The 23,401-nt window shown below is 38.5% G+C and overlaps 1 protein-coding gene and 1 pseudogene across 1 annotated transcript; one reads left to right on the plus strand and one right to left on the minus strand.

The window, feature by feature from the left end:
• Positions 1 to 12,847: 12,847 nt before the first annotated feature.
• Positions 12,848 to 14,454, minus strand: LOC140514522 (CCR4-NOT transcription complex subunit 7 pseudogene; annotated as a pseudogene).
• Positions 14,455 to 21,467: 7,013 nt separating this feature from the next.
• On the plus strand, positions 21,468 to 22,415 carry OR4Q3 (olfactory receptor family 4 subfamily Q member 3). The gene has a single exon (XM_072623604.1). It carries the CDS (start codon positions 21,468 to 21,470, stop codon positions 22,413 to 22,415), a length of 948 nt encoding a protein of 315 aa, XP_072479705.1.
• The last annotated feature ends 986 nt before the right edge of the window (positions 22,416 to 23,401 follow it).

Genomic DNA, 23,401 nt, shown 5'->3' on the forward strand with positions numbered 1-23,401 from the left:
TGTCAAGAACACTAAACATATGACTTACAATCCTTCTCTTCCTTTTGCCTGGATTTCCTTCTGTGTTTGATTCTTTATGCATCTATCCATATTTGCAACCAGAATAAGTTTTAGAGATCATCTAATGAAATAATGTTATGCTGCAGTAGATGAAACTGAGACATAAAAGAGGTTAATTTATGTTTTTCTTAATTTGTGATCTGTCTTCCCTGATTCCCAGTAACTGAGAAATTAGCATGTCTTTGTCTCTGTTTCTAAGAAGCTGGGCATGCATCTTTATCTTTTTAAAAAAAAATTAATCCATTTTTTAGAGGTGTAATTCATTCTGTTATTCTTTCTAGTATATTCATTCAATCCATTCATCTTTTTTTGTTTCTCATCATTCTACCCTCCAATCCCCTCCTTTTTCTCTTCATTTCTTCCTCCCATCTCTCTTTATCTTAACAAATCATCATAAGAAACTGAAGTATATTAAAATTATTTGAAGTATTTATTAATCAGCTTTATTATTTCTCCCCCCACTCAAGACAGGTAGCACACTGGAGACAGTACAGGGTCTAGAGTCAGAAAGACTTGAATTCAAATCCAGCTTCATGTATTTATTGGCTGTATGACCCTGAGCCAGTCACTTAACCTTTGTCTCACTTTTCTCAATTGTAAAATGGGAATAATAATAGCACTGGCCTCACAGGATTGTTATTTGCATAGCATTTAGCCTTTGAATCACGTTTAATAGGAACTTAATAAATTTTTTTATCACTTTCTTAACGACACATGAATGGTGTAGACCATAGTTCTCTCTTATTAATTGCTCTTAAAAGTAGGTTGCAAAATGGATAATTTTGATTATATTTTTGCCCAAAGAAAACCAACACAACCAAGATTAGAAGGAAAGCAGAATGATGGGGAACAATTTTTATGACATTTCCCAAAAAGGCCTCATTTTTCAAATATGTAGAGAACTGACTCAAATTTATCAGAATACAAGCCACTCCTTATTTGGTAAATGGTTGAAGAATATGAACAGGCAGTGTTCAGATGAAGAAATTAAAACTATCTATAGTTATGTAAAAATGCTCTAAATCACTATTGATTAGAGAAATACAAACCATTCTGAGATATCACCTCACACCTATCAGTGGCTAATATGACAGAAAAGGAAGGTGATAAATGTTGGGAGAAGATGTGAGAAACTTGGGACACTAATGCATTGTTGGTGGAATTGTGAACTAATACAACCATTCTGGAAAGCAATTTAGAACTGTGCCCAAAGGGCAATCAAACTGTGCATACTCTTTGGTCCAGGAGTACCACCACTAGGTCTGTAACCTAAAGAAATCATAAAAAAGGGAAGAGGACACACATTTACAAAAGCATTTATAGCAGTTCTTTATGTGGTGGCAAAGAATTGGAAATTGAGGGGATGCCCAACAGTTGGGGAATGACTGAACAAATTGTGATATGTGAATATAATGGGATACTATTGAGCCATAAAAAATGATGAGCACTTGGATTTCAGAAAAACCTGGAAAGGCTTACATGTACTGATGCTGAGTGAAGTAAGCAGAACCAGGAGAACATTGTACTTAGTAACAACAACATTGTGCAATGATCAACTATGATTGACTTAGCTCTTCTCAGCAATACAATGATATAAGACAATTCCAAAAGACTCATATTAAAAAGTGCTATCCACAACCAGAGAAAGAACTATGGAGTCTGAATGCAGAGCAAAGCATACTTTTTTGACTTTTTAAATTTTTTTGTGGCTTTTCTCTTTTGTTCTGTCCCTTCTTCACAACATGACTAATGTGGAAATATTGATTGAACTTGATTGCATATGTATAACCAATAACAGATTGCTTGCTATTTTGGGGCCAAGGGATAGGTGGGTGGGAGGGAGAAAAATTTGGAACTCAAAATTTTATTAAAAAAATGAATGTTGAAAGCTCTCTTTACATGTAATTAGAAAAATAAAATACTATTTCAAAACTAGAAGACAAGTTGTCTTCAAAAATTATTTATGAGCAATTCATAATTAACTTGTGTCCTACTCACATCTTCCCATTGGTCAGTGATACTCAATAGAAAAAAGAAACAAATCTCTTCATTCATGGTGTAAAGTACAGGTCAGGATTTCTGACATATAAGAGAATAATATCTTGGAAAATAAGTTGAAGAAATAAGTTTTTATTCATATCATTATTGGCTTTTCACTCAATTTCCATTTTAACCTGTGATTTCTAACCTAACATTTCAGTTCATGAACATATTTTTATTAAAATGAAAGATACGTCATTTAAAAATGAATTGTCATAGCAGTTTTTGTTGCCAATAGCTGTCTCTTAAAGGTGAGAAGTACATCTACTGTCTTTACCCCAATTAGTAAAATCAGAAAAGAAGAGAAATGTATATGTCACTTAGGCTTCATCTTGTAAAAGAAAATGTCACAGGCAGATTTCAAGTGTCTAAACCTTCTTGTCTCCACAGATGACAAATGCTGACTAGTTTCAGCTCACCTTTTTAAAGCATTACAAAAAATATTATTCTCCACAAGTTTGTCAAAGGAGATTCTGATTTGCTACTAAAAGTCAGAATACTTGGCTTTTATTTCTAGAATTCCTAATTTCTAGATACATGAAACTTCAGAAAATCATTTAAGTTCTCTGGGCCTCAGTTTGCTCCTCTTAATTAGTTTATTACTATTATTATTTTAAAAGAGTGTATTTTCCTATCTTACCCAGACTGAAAGGGTACACAGAGCTTGATCCCATGATTGGGAACTTCTCCTCTCTCCTCCTCCCTTCTCCTTTCTTCTCTACTCCATCCCCCCCTCCCTGTTTAGTGGCTCACCATGTTGATGTGGGTCTTAGTGAGTTCAAAATTAGCTTAGTCCACTGCACTCCAGGAACTTCCAAGTTCAATAGTTTATAAGGGATTACAAAAGGTCTGGTTCTAAAACGATAGGGTTGGACAAGATGATCTCTGTCACCCAGTGATTTCTACTAGACACAGAGAGAAACAGAGACACTGAGACAGAGAGAGATGGAGAGAGACAGAGAGAGTCTCACCATACCTTGTGAAATCAAAGACTGACTTTAAATTTCAGACTATTTTCTTTCAAGACAAGAGTCCCAACACTAGTCTCTGGCTGCAACAGGACCAAGCTTGTGGCACATCCAAAAAGCTTCATGCTGTTTGTCTGGGAGTGCATCTTGGCATTTTAGTATGGTGTGTGTATGTGTGTGTGTATGTGTGTGTATATATGTACATGTGTGTGTATGAGTATGTCTGTTTCAATGGATATGGATTTTGAAGGTAATGGAATAAGGTGAAATGTGAGTATTGGAGCTGCTACACAGACTGGCTCTAACTTTTTAAAGGTTGAAAAGGGAGGTTCAGAACCTCCTCAGGGATCATACCCTCTCTGGATTTTGCCAAGGGTAAGTTACTTCCCCAATTGCTAGAGGAACATTGGGGTGAGGATTTTTTTAATTGTGACTGCATTCCCCTGACATCTGTACTTGGGCTGGACTATTTCTCTGGCATCATTCATGTGCAGGATGAAGGGGTTAGTGGGGTTCTGTGGAGACTTAGATTTTACCTTTTGTTCCAATGTTTCCAGGACTTGTCTTTCACTTTCATGGACTGGCCAGATTAGTCTCAGGGACTAAGAATAACAAAGGAAGATGGAGCCAAAGAGATTGTTTGGCCAGCTCTCAGGAAGGTTTTTTTTTTTTTAAGAAAAAAAATAAATGGAATAACTCCCTCCAAGAATTAAAGAAAACCTGAGTGCCTGGAGATTAGGTCTGGTCTTTAGCTAGATGAGACATGTATGGGGAATGGTTTGGATTCAAATCTGGAGGCCAAAGTACTGAAATTATTGCTCAAAAAGCATTTCCCAAATTAATTATGGCACAAAACATTTTCAGCCTTGAAATAAATTAAAAAAACAATAAATATTGGCCTAAAAAGTTAAGAGAATATAGCACCCTCAAAACAAAAACAATAAACAACTTACTATATGTGTTAAAAAGGTTAGGGAAATATTAGTGCAAAATAGAAGAAATCAAGCTTATTTTCTACTGATTTTCCATATTTAACAAGTATTTTAATATGCATATATATATAATTTCATATTTAATATTCTAGCAGAAAGCATAATATTGAAATTTTCCTGTAATAGTATTTATATAGTGTTTTGAGGTTTATAAAATATTTTTTACAATAACTCTGTGAAATATCTGATTATTATATTATTATACCGCTTTCATACATGATGAAACTGATGCTGAAGCAAGTGAACTGATTTGTCAAGGTAAAATAGAAGTGTCAGAGACTAACAATAATAATAATAGCAACTATAATAACCCAGATTAGATAAAGACAACTAAATGAGAACCAGGAAGAATTTTCCCTAGTTAAGTCCCCAGGATGCATGATGATGATGATGATGAAGATGATGATGATGGACAAGTGGGAGAAAATAGTAGCATTAACAAGAATCAGTTTAGTGTATGTATGGGAATATTGAGCATTCAGGATCCTCTCCACCTCTGTTACAAACAAGGTCTGTGTATGGGTGTGGTGAAGAGTAAGGCGATGGGAGAGAGAATGGAATGTCTGTGAGCTTGGAGCCTCTGTGCTCTGGAAGAGAGACATTGTAAATTAAGTCTAGGGTCTATACCCCAGTAGGTGCTCAAGAATGTGAAGTTTGGAGTGAATGGGGTAAGGGATTTTGATATGGTCTAAATCTTCATCTCCCTCACTGTCACTCTCCTAGGCAGTGATCCCTATAGTGGGGCAGTTGTAATGAGAAAGTCGAATTAGGTTCTACATATAAATGGCAAATCTCTACACTCTCCAAAGTCTCTGCAAGAGAAGAGAACATTACTGGGAAATGAAGGGGGAATAGAAAATTGGAAGTAAGTAACACCAGTGTGACTTTGTGGCAATTCCCATTCTACAAATAATGGGGACAGAGCCTTTATTGGTGGAGAAAAGGCAGGGATCGTGTTTGTGCTTGTATTTCTCTTTCTTGGTCTATCCATTTTTTTTTTCATTCAGTTATTTGATTATCAACTTCCTTTGTAACATTTCTTTCTTTTGTGTTTCTCTCTCTGCCTTTTCTTCCAGCATATTGAAACAAAGAATGTGCTCCAGAAAGTAAGGAAAAGTACAGATTAACTCTGAGGTGATAGATGAAATTATTAATCTGTCAGGATGTAAGATAATAATTAAAAGATCAGATTGATCAGATTTCCTGATTTTCTTCTCCTTACCATGGGTAGAAATTACCCAGAGAATAAGTGATTTTGTGATAAACAGCTAGGAAGAAAAGAAATAGGCTATGCACAGAATGTTCATATCTTCATATTTTAATAAGATTTATTGAAAGATTTTCTGTAGCCAGCAGAGGTCTTGGGAAGGTTCAAGATGGTGCAGGAATGCTATGGCTTCTCAAGTCTGTGTCTCAAATTGGGTGACATCACTTTTCTGGGTATCCAGCATAGAGGTTTGTGGTCACAGATAAATTTGTGAGGAGGAAGTGGATCTGAGATGGTCATATTCAGCATGACTCAATAGCTTTACCTTTTTATAATAAAAAGATATCATCTCCAATTCACATCAATTATGTCGCAATTTTCCAGTTCCCTAGGTGAGTTATTGGCTTGATGGGATGGGAAAAATGGATCAGAAAGCTAATCCTTAATGACATTCAAAATATGGAAATCTCTTAATTATTGGAAATCAGATTCTATAAAAAACTTACTTCACTTGGGCTAAGATAAGAATTATTGTAAGGTTTTGGAAACAGGGAGAAATCGGAACAGTTCATGGGCATGAAACAAAATTGTCAGAGACAATAAATTTCATTGGTAAGAAAAAGAAATACTTAGTGTGAGTGAGTTCATACAAGTCTTTCCAGCTTTTCTCCTCCTCGAAGCATTATCTGCATCATTTCTTACAGCACAGTAACATTACATCAGAATCATATACCATAACTTTTTTTTAGTTGTGTCTGACTCTCCATGACTCCATTTGGGATTTTCTTTGCAAAGGCACTGGAGTGATTTGCCATTTTCTTCTCCAGGTCATTTTATAGATGGGGAAACTGAGGCAAATAGGGTTAAGAGACTTGCCCAGGATCACACAGTTAGTTAAGTGTCTGAGGCCAGATTTGCCATTCTCTAATTGATTGACTTGCTCTGAATTTTCAATTCTTTGTTAACACAAAAAGACCTGCTATAAATAATTTACAAATGTCATTAAAGTCATATTTGTAGGTTTTCTGAAGATTTAGTTGAATTAATACATTTTGTTACTTACTAGATTGATCTATTTTTGTCATCTATCAGAGAATTTTACCATTCTGTTTAACACTTGAAGGGTAAAAGTTTGGTGAGAGGTAGAGGAGCAGGAAAAAGATTTTTTCCAGGACTTATGAGTGGTCCTGAAAAAATGAGTTAGTCCAGCTCTATGTATATGTGTATGTGCACACATGCACATGTGTTTTCAGGTGTGTATGTGTATGATGGGTGAAGGAGGAGAGATAGAATAGCAGCTGTCCAGAGTAGCATATGAGAGAAATGCAAGATGGAATACTTCTTAATGTAATTAATGTCAAAAAATTCTCCTCTCCCTGTCACAGAACCTGTGATTCTGTGGCATAATAGTATTTATTTTGTCATGTTAAGTTTCTTGTGACATAATAAAAGTTCAAAGCATCCAAGGGGCAGTCCCACACAGAAAATACAAACTTTATTCCTTATCTGGTGAGATGGTACCAAGGCAAAGAAGATATAAGTTTGTCATTTTTCCTAAAAGCAGACCTGATAATGCCAGTTATGCCACTCAGAATAATATTCATGGTGTTAGTATGCTAACCTTTGTCATATATGGATGTTGACAAGATTTTTTTTTTATACTGTGGTACAGCATCAGGCAATCAGAATTATACAATCATAGAATATAAGAGACAGAAGAAATTCACAACATATCTAGCCCAGATCCATACAAGAAAGGAATTCTCACTCTAAGTTACCTGAAAAATGATCACCTAAATTCTCATAGGAGGGCAGGAAACCTACTACCTCTTGATGCAGTCTACTTCATTCTGGAACAGCCTTAATTATTATGAAGTTTTTTCCTGCTGTTCAAACCTAAATTTGTGTCTCTGCAATTTTTACCATTGCTATTGGACCAATGAAAGACTTCAAAAACTTGAACATTGTCAATTTACCCCTCCCTTTTCTCTGCCTTAATTTATATCATATATTTTTATTTTTATTTTATTTTTTTAATAATTAAATTTATTTATTTAACTTTTAACATTCATTTTCACAAAATTTTGGGTTACGAATTTTCTCCCCTTTTATCCCCTTCCCCCCCCAAACACCAAGCATTCTAATTGCCCCTATGACCAATCTGCTCTCTCTTCTATCATCCCTCTCTGCCCTTGTCTCCATCTTCTCTTTTGTTCTGTAGGGCCAGATAGCTTTCTATACCCCTTTACCTGTATTTCTTATTTCCCAGTGGTAAGAACATTACAGTTGATCCTAACACTTTGAGTTCCAACTTCTTTACCTCCCTCTCTCTCCACCCCTTCCCTTTGGAAGGCAAGCAATTCAATATAGGCCAAATCTGTGTAGTTTTGCAAATGACTTCCATAATAGTTGTGTTGTATAGGACTAACTATATTTCCCTCCATCCTATCCTGTCCCCCATTACTTCTATTCTCTTTTGATCCTGTCCCTCCCCATGAGTGTCGACCTCGAATTGCATTCTCCTCCCCATGCCCTCCCTTCTATCATCCCCCCCACCCTGCTTGTCCCCTTATCCCCCACTTTCCTGTATTGTGAGATAGGTTTTCCTACCAAAATGAGTGTGTATTTTATTCTTTCCTTTAGTGGAATGTGATGAGAGTAAACTTCATGTTTTTCTCTCACCTCCCCTCTTTATCCCTCCACTAATGAGTCTTTTGCTTGCCTCTTTTATGAGAGATAATTTGCCCCATTCAATTTCTCCCTTTCTCCTCCCAATATATTTCTCTCTCACTGCTTGATTTCATTTTTTTTTTAAGATATGATCCCATCCTCTTCAATTCACTCTGTGCACTCTGTCTCTATGTATGTGTGCATGTGTGCATGTGTGTGTGTGTAATCCCACCCAGTACCCAGATACTGAAATGTTTCAAGAGTTACAAATATTGTCTTTCCATGTAGGAATGTAAACAGTTCAACTTTAGTAAGTCCCTTATGACTTCTCTTTGCTGTTCACCTTTTCATGCTTCTCTTCATTCTTGTGTTTGAAAGTCAAATTTTCTTTTCAGCTCTGGTCTTTTCATCAAGAATGCTTGAAAATCCTCTACTTCATTGAAAGACCATTTTTTCCCCTGAAGTATTATACTCAGTTTTGCTGGGTAGGTGATTCTTGGTTTTAGTCCTAGTTCCTTTGACTTCTGGAATATCCTATTCCACGCCCTTTGATCCCTAGAGGCTGCTAGATCTTGTGTTATCCTGATTGTATTTCCACAATACTTGAATTGTTTCTTTCTAGCTGCTTGCAATATTTTCTCCTTGACCTGGGAACTCTGGAATTTGGCCACAATGTTCCTAGGAGTTTCTCTTTTTGGATCTCTTTCATGCGGTGTTCTGTGGATTCCTTGAATATTTATTTTGCCCTCTGGTTCTAGAATCTCAGGGCAGTTTTCCTTGATAATTTCATGAAAGATGATGTCTAGGCTCTTCTTTTGATCATGGCTTTCAGGTAGTCTGATAATTTTTAAATTGTCTCTCCTGGATCTATTTTCCAGGTCAGTTGTTTTTCCAATGAGATATTTCACATTATTTTCCATTTTTCCATTCTTCTGGCTTTGTTCTGTGATTTCTTGCTTTCTCATAAAGTCCTTAGCCTCCATCTGTGCCATTCTAATTTTGAATGAACTATTTTCTTCAGTGAGCTTTTGAATCTCCTTTTCCATTTGGCTAATTCTGCTTTTGAAAGCATTCTTCTCCTCATTGGCTTTTTGAACCTCTTTTGCCAACTGATTTAGGCTAGTTTTTAAGGTATTATTTTCTTCAACATTTTTTTGGGTCTCCTTTAGCAGGGAGCTGATCTGCTGTTCATGCTTTGACTTCATGTCTCTTATTTCTCTTCCCAGCTTTTCCTCTACCTCTTTAACTTGGTTTTCAAAATTCTTTTTGAGCTCTTCCATGGCCTGAGCCCATTGGGTGGGCTGGGACACAGAAGCCTTGATTTCTGTGTCTTTGCCTGATGGTAAGCATTGTTTTTCCTCATCAGAAAGGAAGGGAGGAAATGCCTGTTCACCAAGAAAGTAACCTTCTATGGTCTTATTTCTTTTCCCTTTTCTGGGAATTTTCCCAGCCAATGAGTTGACCTCTGAATATTCTCCTCACACCCACCTCGCCTCCTGATCCTCCCAGCCAGTGTTTGGGGTCTGAGATTCAAATGCTGCTTCTAGCCTTAGGGCTTTTGGCGGGGGCAGGGCTGCTCTTCAGTATGAGATTATGTTCAGGTGGTCAGGTGGGGGCAGGGCTGCCTCTCAGGCTCAGTTCCCTCAGGGGGTTTATGCACAGACCTTCCACAATGGATTCAGGCTCCCGCTGGCTTGGGGAGCCCCTGTCTGCAGCCGCCTCTCAGCTTCTACCTCCCAGGGGGGCCCAAATCATGGGGTCACCCCACTCCGCTCTCGACCCGCCAAAGAGACTCTCTCACCAACCCCCGTCACCTGTGGGCGGAGGGACCCCCGCCACCGCTGGAGATCCCGTCCCAAAGCCTGCTCGGATCTTTTCCTCTCGGTGCCGCAGCCGGGGCAGAGCTGCACTCAGCTCCCAGTCCCGGTGCCCTGGCCGCAGCGGGAAGGACCCCCCCGCGAGAGGTTTGCAGGTCCCTCTGGAACAGAAATCTGCCTCGCTGCAATGCCCCGTGGCCTCTGGATGCAGAACTCGCTGTGAGTTACTTCCCTATAGCTGTTCTATCCATATATTTTTATTTTAAAAAATATTTATTTTATAAGCATTTGTTTTCTATTTCCCAGACTATCTCTTTCCACAGCAACCCTTAATTAAACAATAAAATAAAAAGAATAGATTGACCTAACCTCAGACACTCAGAATATTCAATAAATTAAATTCACACTACAACTTTATCGTGTTGTCTAAGGCAGTGCATGCTTAGTGAGCCTCATCTAGTGTCTCTTCCAGCTATTTCCTACGTGGATATTCTCAGTTCCCAGAAGATGGCACCACATTTTCTGCTTCACTTACTCAGCCTGACATTTGGAGATATCTCACTTTTTCCAGGTAGAAATCCTGAAGTACCCTATCACCATTCTCCCATGCCTTCATCTCAAACCAGACATTTGGGAATCCTCCCAGAGTTTCCTTATCTAGACCAGGGATTTGCAGACTCCTCCTGGTTTCCTTCCCTTATATCCACATACATCTTTGAAGTAATGGCCTCAAGAACTGTACTCTGAGTTTTTCTTTTGTACTGCAATTCTCTCAAGGTCTTACTTCATTGGGCAGAGTGTGAGAGTATAGGTGTGAGACATTTCGTTTACTCTTAGGTTTGGTTTAATCTTGTTTAACCTTGTTTTTCTTGTGAAAATTTTTAAAAGGAACATACTTATTCTCTGGGTAGAGGAGGGGGAAGGTACTTTATACACATATGTATGTATATAAATATGTATATATGTATTTATATGTGTGTATATACATATGTATATATACATATATATGAAGTAATAACAAAATATATATACATATATATATAATATTTATAATTACGTTTATGAAAAGTCATTTAACAATGGTAATCAAGGGCACTGCCATAATCTATTGCACTGAAGAACATCTCATGGTGTTGAGAATTCAATTTCTAAGGACAGTATGTTCTAGATTTTTGCTAAAGGGCAGAAATTCCTTATTTGTTTCTTAGTCCCCATGGTTGGGGCAGCATGATTGATCATTGGCAACTGAACCTGGAATTTGCTCCTTTAGTAGACAATAGGAGCAGCAGAAAGGCTCTACTTTCTTTCTCTCTTCTGAGCAAGCCACATTTTGATTCTACCACTTATTCCTTGTTTTTTTTTGTAGGCACTTAAAAACGTTTATTGATTGTCACATGCGTCTTCTTTGCATTTGTTCCCCTGCGTTCAGATTTGCAACCAGCAACCAGTGATCCTGAGAGACATATGCTTCTAGCTTTGGAAGCTATCTCACAAGTTCGAGAGTTCCTGGGCTCTTGAGTTGGTGCCAGCTGCCCAGAAAGAGATATTTCCTTCTCCTATGCCACTTTTTGTGGGAAGAGATGACCCTTGGCAGCAAGAAAAAGGGGAAAGAAAGATAGCTGGCCAAGAGGTTAAATCTTTTCATATTTTTTAGGCACTACAGATCTAGGATAACTGTGAAACATCTGTTTCTGAATCCCATAAAGTCTCTTATACGTTCTATAAGAGCATAACTTTTAAATAAGGAATGTTATAAAAGTTTTAGTGAAGTTTTAAGCTATTAAAGCTACTAAAACAACCAAAGCTTAAACCCTACTGATAGTTTTGGGACATCTTATATGTAGTTACCTATATGTGGAAGTCCTTTGAAGGACTCTAGCTAATACCTCTTGGTTTCCCTGACATTTAACATGGGGCCATGTACATAGTAGATATTTGAGTGTTTATTATTGATGAGCTGGAAAATGGTGATTTCATATTGAAGTACTCACAATAAGTATTTGCAAAACGACTACTGTGAAAATCATTACTGGTTATGCACGAATATGTGTTGCAGAGGATAGAAAGGTAAAAAAAAGTAATAAATTATGATAACATGGCTAAGAAAAGAATATAAAAAAGTCTTCAGTCAGCAAACACTTGACTTTTTTTTTTACCAAGAAGTGAGATGTGGCCATCTAGTGTAAAAACAGTTTCTAATACATTCTAGTTTATAAAATCTTATAGATAATGATGGTAGATGGTGAGCACTATCGACTCATAGGGCAGTGGGGAGCAGTAGAGGATAGTATTTCTTTAAAGAAATTTTGGCAAGACATGCAGATAAGCAAACTCATTTCTTGGATTTTTTTTTTTTATAGATGTAAGAAAACCTTTTTTGAAGCCTTTATTTACAAAAGCTTTAAAAACAAATACTACCTTCTGTTTTGCAAGTAACTTTTCTGAAGAAGGACCACCCAGTTACAGCGTCGTAACTCAACAAGAAAAGAATGTTAAAGTACAAGGGAACAAGCCGACCCGGCAAACAGCTGACACGACTTGGTCACACACACACACCATGACTCGCCTCCGTCAGCATTTCTGAGTAGCGTTAAGTTACCCATGACCAAAGTCTTCCTTCACATGCTCTGGCCTGCTCACATGCTCCTGTCTACGTGGCTAAGAAAGTATTTCACAGTTATTCTGTCAATATATAGAAAATATATTGCAAAGATATACACACAAAATAAACAAGCATTACACTCCTCAGGTGACTTTATTCACTCTAACTTGTCTTGTCGTTTTGTTGTTTTACAACAAATCTCTTAATCATTTTTGTCTTTGTAGCAACTACAAAAGCATCATCTCGTCTCTTCTCATTTAATTTGGTAGAAGACATACCTAACGTGACTTGCTCTCTTTGGACTTACTGACTTGTGGAGTCGCCAAAACAAGGGCTCGGTAAATATGACCCTATCACGGGGGAGGGGCGAGGGGTAAAAGCAAGCCAGGAAGCGGACCAAGGCAAAGGCGCAGCCGCGCCACAGGGGTGCCGGCAGCGCCGGCACGCAGGCGAGAAGCTGCCACCAAGCACTTCTTCAGTCCCAAAGCCCGTTCAGAGACCGATCCAAAACCCACCGGGCCTGGTGAGCAGGGCTCCGAAGCCCCAGGGACAGCGAGCGGGGGCTCAACTCTTCAGGAGCCCCACTTTCCCTTTCAGGAAAGCTTTGCCAAGTCAACAATTTGCAGCACAGTAAATAGACTCTGTTCCATGGGTCCAAAACAAGAGAGTGCTGTGTAAAACTGGCAAATGATCAACTTTCAGGCTAACAGCAAGGAAAACCCAAAGTCTTACTAAACGGTGGATCTGAGTCACTCTCTAAAGTGCAAAATTGATGGTCCACAATCTCAAATAGCTAAAACTCTTGCATACTGGAAGGGACAGACATGAAACAGGGCAATAAGTTACAGTCAGTGCTTGTTAATCTGGGAATGGGGGAAAGAGGTGTGGGTACAAACTAAGACCAACTAGGTATGTTTACCAAAAGACTGAGTATGATACGGATGTTCCCCTTGGCCACACATGCTTGCTAACAGATGGATTAATTATACAGCCAAATTTAACCTGAAGACTCTTCTACTTATCAGGATCTGTGGAAGGAATGGTTGTAATTAGTACTGAAAGACAAAAGAGAAAACGGTTGGAGAAGGCAGGGCAAAAAAAGAAAAAGCCTTATTGTCTACTGTCCAAGGGATTTAACTGGAGATAAAACCTATATACAAGCACATGTGTAGCTCCAAACATCAAGGCCTGTTGTCCATCCATCTCATGTCATGACTGCTTGCTGGCCTCCTCTTCATACGCATTCCCCGTACCATTCTGCACATAGGAGGAGCCCGAACCAAGGCCGTACAAGTGGCCACAATACTTGGCATCATCGATGTGATCTTCAAAGAACATTTCTCTCATTTTGAAAAAGGCCATTCCTGTCAGTAACGAATCGGATCCGGCCTGGTGCTGTGGTCCTATCCGCTCCAACTCCAGCTGCTCGGCCACCTCCTGCAGACCACCCTTGAGGTTCTTGCAGCTCTTCATGAGGTACTTGATGTCGTAGATGACCGGAAAGAACAGCCGAAGGATCTCAAAGAAGTCGAGCTCTTCCTCAGGTAAGTTAGAGTTGGTCAGGATTTTTATTAAATAGCCAAAGTCATAACCACTGTGAAATGAAAGCCACTTGACCCCCTCACACAGCACGACGCCCGATGTCATGAGAAGTTCTGCAAAATACTGTGTCTCAATCCCTTCTTCCTCATGCTTTTTAAACTGGATTCCAGAGGTTGTTAGGAGCTCTATGGAGTCCTGGGCATACATGTCCTCCGTTAAATTAAACTTGAAGTTGAACTGCCACGTTGAAGTTCCTGGAGGGTACTCTCCTTGCTCATTCATAAATGTTAATCCAAGCTGTATTATCTTTAGCAAGTCTACGTTACATCTCAAAAGCTGGTACTGGTAGTCAACATTACTTCTGAATTCTCCAATGGGTCTTGCAACCACACCTGGAAACTCGGTGTCCATGGCCACGTAATTGTACCCCAGTATCACCTGCCGGATCTTCTTCATCTCGTCATCCAGGTTGCAAGCCCACACTTCACAAATTCTTTGGCTGTGGTCTACGGTGGCTGCAGGCATAGTGGGCACACGGAGGGTTCAGATGCCACCCAGCACCCAATAGTACACGATTGAAGAGTCGTCTTACAAACAGGCTCTCGGCTCCTTTACTTCTGCACCTCCGCTGGTGCCGATGCGGTCGTCGTGCTCCTCCGCCTTGTCCTCGCCATAGAGTCAAGCCTCAGCGGCGGCCCCATAGACGCCTCTCGCCCGCCCGGGAGAAGGGGGCGCGGGAGCCGCGCGGCGCCGCCTCTCTTCACAAGTCCCCATTTCTTGGATTTTTAGGGAGAAAACTGGAAACAGATGAGAAACAGAAAGGTGGAAAAGATCTGCAAAACTTTTGTAACAAAATCTTTTACCATCAAGGTTGTTGGAACCATCACATTTGGACTTTAACAACATAGTCCCATATGTGTTTATAGAAGAGGTACAAATGGCATTGAAGAGAATAAAAATGGGGAAAATGAAGAGCTAGACAGAAGGGGCCAACAACTATAAGGAGATGATATATGTACAAGGACGTTGAGGGGGAGGCAGAGCCAAGATGGTGGAGTGGTAAGTCTCCCCTCCCTTTCTTGCCAAAACTCCTCTAAACAAACCCGGAAAACACACCAAACTGAATTCTGGTTAGAAAACCCAAGATAATATATACCATAACAGATTATTTTTCTAGCCAAAGTAGGCATAGGGAGATAGACAGAGATGTCCATGGTCTCAGGTAATAAGAATCTGGCTAGAAGGATACTATGAGAAATATTCTAGTGTAGGGAGAGGCTTTCCATTTGGTCAAGATGAGGTCCTAGACTCATATTAGGTTATCAGTTCCTCCTGTGTGCAGGACGTGGGAAGAGATGCCAGCTTTGTTGCCCACTACCCATTCCTAAGTCATAGATCCAGGTGGATTGATGAAGGTTGAAACAAGTTGGGACAAATATTGAGATTCAAGCCAGACCTCTTTTAAAGATGACTTTTTACAATTATGAGCAAGACAATCCTGACAGATTCCATCTCAAAAGGGGACAGACCACTGTGTCTTGGCTCCACTCTCATTACCAAATCATAGAGAAATGAGATTAGAGGTGAGAGGGATCAGATGAGTGTGCATGTGACTACATGCTGACTTGCAGGTGGGAATGGGATAAATAAGTTCTATAGAATGGCTGATCCCTCTCCCAACAAGACAGATTAATGCTAAATAACTGATGCTTACTAGGAAGATAAGCCAGACTGGAAACAATGGGGTCACCAGGACTGATATAGCATAAATTTCAATAGTGAGAACTAAGCATTACTTACAACAATCTGGTTGACCTGGAAAATCTGTAAGATCAGTCTGATCTTCCAGTAAGTATTTTGGGTTAGATAATGTTTTAGCCATGTAAAACTAGGCTCAAACAACATTAATGAATGGCAAGCAATAATCCATATTAGCAGTAGAATCTCTTGATGTAAAAAGTATAGACATATTTGTCACTTTCCTTACATAACTAAAAATTACTTTCCATATTGATGGCCCACCTTTACACAGAGGAAAAAAAAAACAAACATTTATTAAGTATCTACTATGTACCAAGCACTGTATTAAGTGATTAACAGGTGTTATCTTATGTGATTCTCACAACAATCTTGTAAAGCAGGTGCAATTATTATTCCTATTTCTAGGTGAAGAAGCCGAGGTAGACAGAGATTAAATGACTTGTCTAGAGTTGCAGAATAAACGTTTGAAGCTGGATTTGAGCTCAGTTCTTCCTGATCTTAGAGCCAGTGCTGTTATATTGCCATCCAACTGCCCCTTCCAACACTGACTCTTTCTCATCTTTGTCAATTTTCAGGGTATAGATTAAAACGCCAGAGTTGTTCTGATTCATATTCTTTTATATGATTATTAGTAGTTCACAATTCTTCAGAGAACCATATCTTTGCAACTGTTGACCACTGATCTATTGGCTAATGACTGTAGCTGACCAGTTCAATTAGCATAAATCTACAGTCCTCTTCTGAAACAAGAACTGGCAAGAGTCTGCTTGGTTATGCTCTAGAGTCTAGAGGATGGTGGGAATATGGCGAGGAAGTTAAACTATCCAAACATATTTAAAGTTATAAACCAACCAATTAAATGGGGGGGGGGGGGGTAGAACTAAATTACACATTCTGTTGTTGAACTATCAGTTTCCTAAATCTAGACAGTAAGAGACTAGAGGTAAACCCATAGACTCAGGCATTTGCCACCTCACTAGCAGTATAGGAAATCCCTGGGCTCATTAGGAAAAGCACTAATATCAGGACCAAAAGAGCCCTGGATACAAATCCCTGGGGGCAGTAGGTCTTTAATTCAGGGACGCTCTCACTTAACTCCATGCAGGATGGGAGCTATAAGAAAATCTGACAGGAACTAAAAGGATTAGATGCAATTCAAACTTAAGTTAAAGAAGGCCAAAGGGCGCGGTGGAAGAATAAATCATCCAGCCCAGTTCATCCTAGCTCACCCCAAACAGAGCCACCTTCGTAGTAAGTAAATACTAAAGACCTCAGCACTGATGACTTTCCTTTCTTTATTCTCCTCTTCCCTTTCTTCCTCAATTCTCTCTCCTCTCCTCTCCTCTCCTCTCCTCTCCTCTCTTCTCCTCTACATCTCTCTCTTTTCTTTGCCACCTTTAACCCTTAATCCAACTGCCACCTCTAAAGAGCCAAATCCTTAATTATATTATTTGGATTTTGGTCTTTAGGATGATTAGAAGAATAATTTATAAGTTAGATAAAGTTAGATGAGCAAAGCCATCATGCCTGGAAATAGAAGTGTTCTGGGATCATCTCAACTCAGCTGTTGAGTTGATTGTGAAATTTTTAGTATGAGCCTTTATTCCTCAGATATTGGCAAACATTACATGTCACTGTGTAACTTATTTTTATTCTCTAGACTTAGGAAAGTGATAGAGAAAATGTTAATAATGCAAATTAAATATAAAAGTGTATTGAGAGTTCTCTCTCTATCTCTGTCTCTTTCTCTCTGTTTGGAAAGAGAGTTGTTAAACCTTTACCAGCACATATCTGACAGTCAACTGCACTTATTATAACCCCTCACAAACCTCAAGGAACTTTACCTATTCAGTTCAATTCAACAAACATTTATTAATTACTGTGTTCAGGGGCCTTTCCAGGTTGTTTGTATTCCTCAACCACATTATCTTATTCTTAATTCTTCTGGCCCTTTGATTCTTGCCACATAGGTTCCATTTTCTATTTGTTTCATTGATTGTTGCTGCTCTCCGGATGCTCTTTGTTTTCTGTAAATATGTTTTATAATGTTCAGTATTTTTAGAGTAGGAAGGGACTCCCAATCTACATTACTAAGAGCAACAGCAATTTGTCCATCTCAATATTCCCTTTCCCTAATTTTTTCTAAAGTTTTGAAGCATGGAACTTGGATGTGATGATGTACTCATTCCGTCATTCAGAGTCTCTCTTCATCGATATGAGTTTGATATGAATATGATAGTGATTGTTTCTATGATACTAATGGTTTATAGTCTGTTTACATGTTGCCCTATTAATTCTTTGACATCTAGGGGAAGCAAAGTGGCATAGTGGATAGAGTGCCAGACCTAGAAATCAAGAATACTCATCTTCTTGAGTTCAAATCTGTCCTGAGACAATTGCTAGCTGTTTGACCCTGGGCAAGTCCCTTAACCATGTTTGACTTATTTTCTTATCTGAAAAATGTGTGTGTTTGTGCTTCATTGCTGAAGAAGACCATGCCATCAGAGAAATAATGACATGACTTGCACTTGACTTTGTTTTTCTGACAGAGGGCTGTGCAGGTCACTAGCCTCACTTCTCCTCCAGAGCCATCTGAATCCAGTGACCAGATATTCCTCAGAATGACTGGAGATGACCCAGGATGAGTCAATTGGGGTCAAGTGACTTGCCCAAGGTCACACAGCTAGTGAATGTCAAGTGTCTGAGGTGAGATTTGGACTTATGTCCTCCTGACTCCTGCACTGGTGCTCTATCCACTGCACTGAAAAATGAGCTGGAGAAGGAAGTGACAAAGCACTGGTATATCTTTGCCAAGAAATCCCCAGCTGAGGTCAAGAAGAATTGGGTGGAACTGAATAGCAGCAGAAAGACAGTAACATAGTTTCTTGGGAAGGGTAATGCATTAATTCCTTAAGACTTCAGTCTGAACTAATTTATCAGATAAATGGGAACAAGGAAATTTAAGGACAATAGCATTAGTAACTGAGTTGAAAGCCCTGTCTTGATTGGCACTGAATTTTCAAATAATTAAAAAAGTAGAAAATTTCCTGTATGACAGTTAGAATCTGAGCACAAGAGACCAGTAATCTATATCTAACCAGAACTCCTGCTCAGATATCTGAGATATACAAAGATTTAGCCTTTTCTCAGTTTTTTTTTAACGGTAAGGGAAATATGATAAATGCATGGAAATGTTTAAATTACTGAATTTTATTGTATCACACATTGCCTGAAAAAGAGTATTACTTGCTTTGATGATATTTCAGTGGTAATAGGTATATCTTTTTGTTATCACTCTTTATTTAATCATCTTTGTAGGGAGGAAATGTTTCCTTTTATGTAGATTTCTGTCACTGCTTGGTAAGGCAGTTTTTTCAAGCTTTATCTACTGAAAAACAGCTGATCGCTATCATTCTCACAATAAGGCTTTATATAACTCAAGACAGCTGGGTTAATCTCTTCAGCCACATTCTTTAAACACTGACTGATCCTATCTCTTTGAAGTTTGCAGGATCTATTTTTATCCCTATATCATTTTGGTTAACCTTCGCTAGATTCTTTCTAGTTTCTCTCAAACATATCTGCATCCAGTATTTTAATAAAAGGTAAAACAAATGCTTGATTCTTGCTAGGAAGACAAAAGTGATGACACCTACAATCAGGGCTGAGCTGATAAGTGTCTATAAACTGGATCTTTGAGGAAAAAATGTATACCCCACATACTTTTAGGTTTAATCTTCATTATTAATATTTTCTCCACTATTTTCTTATGTTTGGAGAATGAACAAAACAGTAAATCAAGCAAGATTTGCTGTGTTTGCCAATTTCAAAGGTGCACATATTTACACCGAAAATTTAACAACCAGCTGTTCCAGTGAGGAGAATTGACACATTGCTGCCCAGAATCGTAAGGAGAAACACTGAGCCCCCATCTCCAACTACAATTTCCCACTTCTTAGTCTTTCAGAAACAAACAAGATACCATTCTATGTAGCAGCATTAAATAGATGTTGTACATGGTCTCTTACCCTGACCAAGAGTTCATTTCCTTCCCTGATTAAATAATTTTGTTCACTGCCTCTCAGAAAGATGTTTCCTCTCACTAATTTTGAAATTTTAAAATCTGTTTTCAAATTAATCTTGAAATCTTGAGCTCGTTACCTTGTTTTTAAAGAACTATTGCTTTGCATATGTCTAGAATAGGTGATCACACCTGTGGTGATTGGAATGCCTTTAGAATATCACTCAAAAATATTTGCCCTGGCTGGTTTGCCTCAAATTCATCGTTAGAGATAACACCAGTCACTTTAAAAATACATGCAAAAGGTGATACATTAAGTTTCTAATACCTTACTGTGAATAAATTTATGTGATAACTTGATTACTTTTCCAGAGTGACAAAAAAATGCTAGAAGGAAAAGGGTGCAGCATGGAATAGGAGAGAGAGAGGCACAGAAAAGGGAAACTGAGACCACTAAAATCAGAATTTGATCTAGAGGAAAAATTTTGCCCTTGACATCCATTAACCAAAGAGATTTGGAGATTTGACCTGCTCTTAAGGACTTTAACCTAATTATATCCACTAATGCCTCCATTTTGAATATTTTTCATCCATTTTATATTTTTTAAACAGTTATTTGAGTCATCTTGAGAATCAAAATTAATGTTGGGATCTTACATGCATGTGGAAGATGGACTTGGCTATTGAAACCAGGTCTTGATATGTAATTTATGCTTCTTAAACAGTTCCTTGTTATTGATGAAATTTCTATGAACAACATCCTTCTGATGACTACTAGCTTCCCTAATTGAAAGAACAGGTGGCTTTAGACAGTTTGGTATACTAATGGTGCTCATATACAAAGGTAGCCATTAAAATTATGTGTAAGAAAGTGCCTTGGTGATGATTTAGTGTTGCCAACAATTGTTTTACCTCCCTAAAGTTTAATCTCTCATCTCCCCAAATTGTGTCATAAACCACGTGTACCTCCTTTTCCAACTATTGTGATCTATTCCCATATTGAAATAGCATTCCTGTAATGAAGGTATTCAGAATCCTGCCCTGATTCAGCATCCTTCCAACATAGTTGAGATCCCTGGGCTTCATTACCTCATGAATCATCAGAAAAAAAACACATTAAAATCCCAAGACAACTTGAGGGATCTAGGGCAAGTCATACCAATTCTATGGGTTTCAGTTCTCTTATCAGCAAAATAAAGGTTTTGGACTAAATATCATCTAAGGTCATTATATCTATGATCTTATAATCTTTTGCTGTCCATGGTACCTTCAGATATATGAAACATCATTGGAACTAAGGACTGAGAGAATTATCCAGAAGCCATATGTTGTTTTTCTACTTGTAAATAGATTTGTCCCTTATCTAGCTCAGACACAGAATGTTTTACCTAAGCAAACTCTTTCTTTGTGTGTGTGTGTGCAGTAAGCTGCTTGTTAAATAAAATATATATTTTATGGTGGTTACATTTAATGACATGTAGATTACAAGTTGTTTGAGGGCTCAGAATGTCTCCCTTTTGTCTTTATGTTCTGAGTACCTAGCACATACTAAGTATTTAATAAGTGTTTTTCAATTGATTAATGACTGGTTGTATTCAATGGCATGCAATATTGGTTTAATTTTATGGTAAATATAAATGACTGCCTAGTTAACTTCTATCAACTAGACATTATATAACCTCTGAGGCCTCATTGATCAGTCATACTTTTTTTCCTCCTGTATCTCATTTAAATATTCCTTATTCCAATTTAATTTTCATTGCAGAGGACTTAGGATGTTCAGTTCAATGAAAAAAGGGAATGACTCAAGGGTAATGGAATTTGTCCTTCTGGGCCTCTCATCCACCTGGGAGTTGCAGTTACTCCTCTTCTTGATCTTCTCCATGTTCTACCTAACTATTGTCCTGGGAAATATCTTGATAATAGTGACTGTGAAGGCTGATGGCCACCTGCTTCAGTCTCCAATGTATTTTTTCTTGGCTCATCTCTCTTTCATTGACCTGTGCTTGGGCTGTGTTGCAGTACCCAAGATGCTGGGGGATTTTCTGCACCAGAGAAAGACTATATCCTTACCTGGATGCCTAGCCCAGATTTACTTCCTTCATTTCTTTGGGGCCAGTGAGATGTTTCTGCTGACAGTCATGGCCTATGATAGGTATGTTGCCATATGCAATCCTTTACATTATTTGACAGTAATGCACCGTCAACTCTGCTTCTACTTGGTTTTTGCCTCCTGGTGTGGAGGCTTCTTGCACTCTATTACACAGGTTGTGTTGGTGGTCCAGCTGCCCTTCTGTGGTCCAAATGAGCTGGATAACTTCTATTGTGATGTCCCACAGGTGATCAAGCTTGCTTGCATGGATACATATGTAATAGAGGTCCTCATGGTCTCCAACAGTGGCTTGCTTTCGCTCATCTGCTTCTTGGTCCTACTATTATCTTATGCTGTCATCCTAATCACCTTGAGAACACACTTTCTCCGGGGTCAGAGCAAGGCACTCTCCACTTGTGCCTCCCACATGACTGTGGTCAGTCTGATTTTTGTGCCTTGTGTCTTCATCTACTTACGGCCTTTCTGCTCTTTCCCAGTGGACAAGGTGTTCTCTGTCTTCTACACAGTTATCACTCCTATGTTGAATCCTCTCATCTACACCCTTAGAAATGCTGAGATGAAGGCAGCTATGAGGAAGATGAAGAAAAAGTATGCAGTATCCTGCTATCTGGCTAAAGGGTGATCATAGGATCATAGGATCACAAATCTAGGGCTGGAAGGGACCTCAGAGGCCATTTTATCCAATTTTCTCAATATATAGTTGAGGAAACAAATTCTGAAGGCTACTGACTGGCTTTTTCTGGATCTAAAGCATATGGGTTGAAGCCTTCAAATATGAGTTGTGAACCTAATCAGGTCTTCTCACTAAGGAGCCAGTTCTTTTTTTCACTGAACAATGACTAAAAAGTATGGGAGAGAGACTATCTTTCTTGAAACAATCTTATACCCTCATTTTGGATTCTAAAGATGAAGAAAATGTTATATAATTTGAAAAGCATGGAGAATAAAAGGGAAAAAATACCATAAGTTTTCCTCACTCACCTAGGTAATAACATAATCCTGTGGGAAATGATTGGAATTCAGAGAAGGTGTGACTTGGTGCTTAAGAATCAGGGTGGGAACTCAGAGACCATTACTGGTACACTTGGGAAAGCAGAGAGAGAGGGTGTATGGCCTGGAAGCACCTTCAAAGGCTATCTATTTCACACCTCTTTACCTAGAACTCTCTGATACTGTTCCTTCACATCAACCCCATTTTCAAAAGGAAGGCCCTACAAAAACTACCTTTCATTGGCTTTCCCAAGGTTTAATATCGTATACAAAGAAGTTCTTTTTGATGTCTGGACTATCTTCTCCTTGCTAATGCCTTTTAAGCTCATCTCTGCCTCCCTCCCCCCACGCATTTTGTTTATTTCGAGTGAATATGAAGAAGTACTGAATATACTCTATGTGATAGCCCCATACTGTATGGTGCCAAGTCTCAGAAAAATATAAATTGAGTTCATCTGAATACAAATATATTCTTAAGTTATGCATACATGAGAAGGGAAAAAGGTATATATAATATCTATATCTATATCAGTGTACTGATAAAGACTTAATATTCTTATTCAGATACTATTTTAGATTCTAGAATGGTCATTTTGTCTTTTTAGATTCCTCCCTTTT

This window comes from Notamacropus eugenii, chromosome 7 (genome assembly GCF_028372415.1).
Source record: "Notamacropus eugenii isolate mMacEug1 chromosome 7, mMacEug1.pri_v2, whole genome shotgun sequence".
NCBI lineage: Eukaryota > Metazoa > Chordata > Mammalia > Diprotodontia > Macropodidae > Notamacropus > Notamacropus eugenii.

Bases quoted from the DNA above. Each gene is read 5' to 3' on its own strand.
- OR4Q3 (XM_072623604.1), top strand. From the start codon at position 21,468: ATGAAAAAAGGGAATGACTCAAGGGTAATGGAATTTGTCCTTCTGGGC.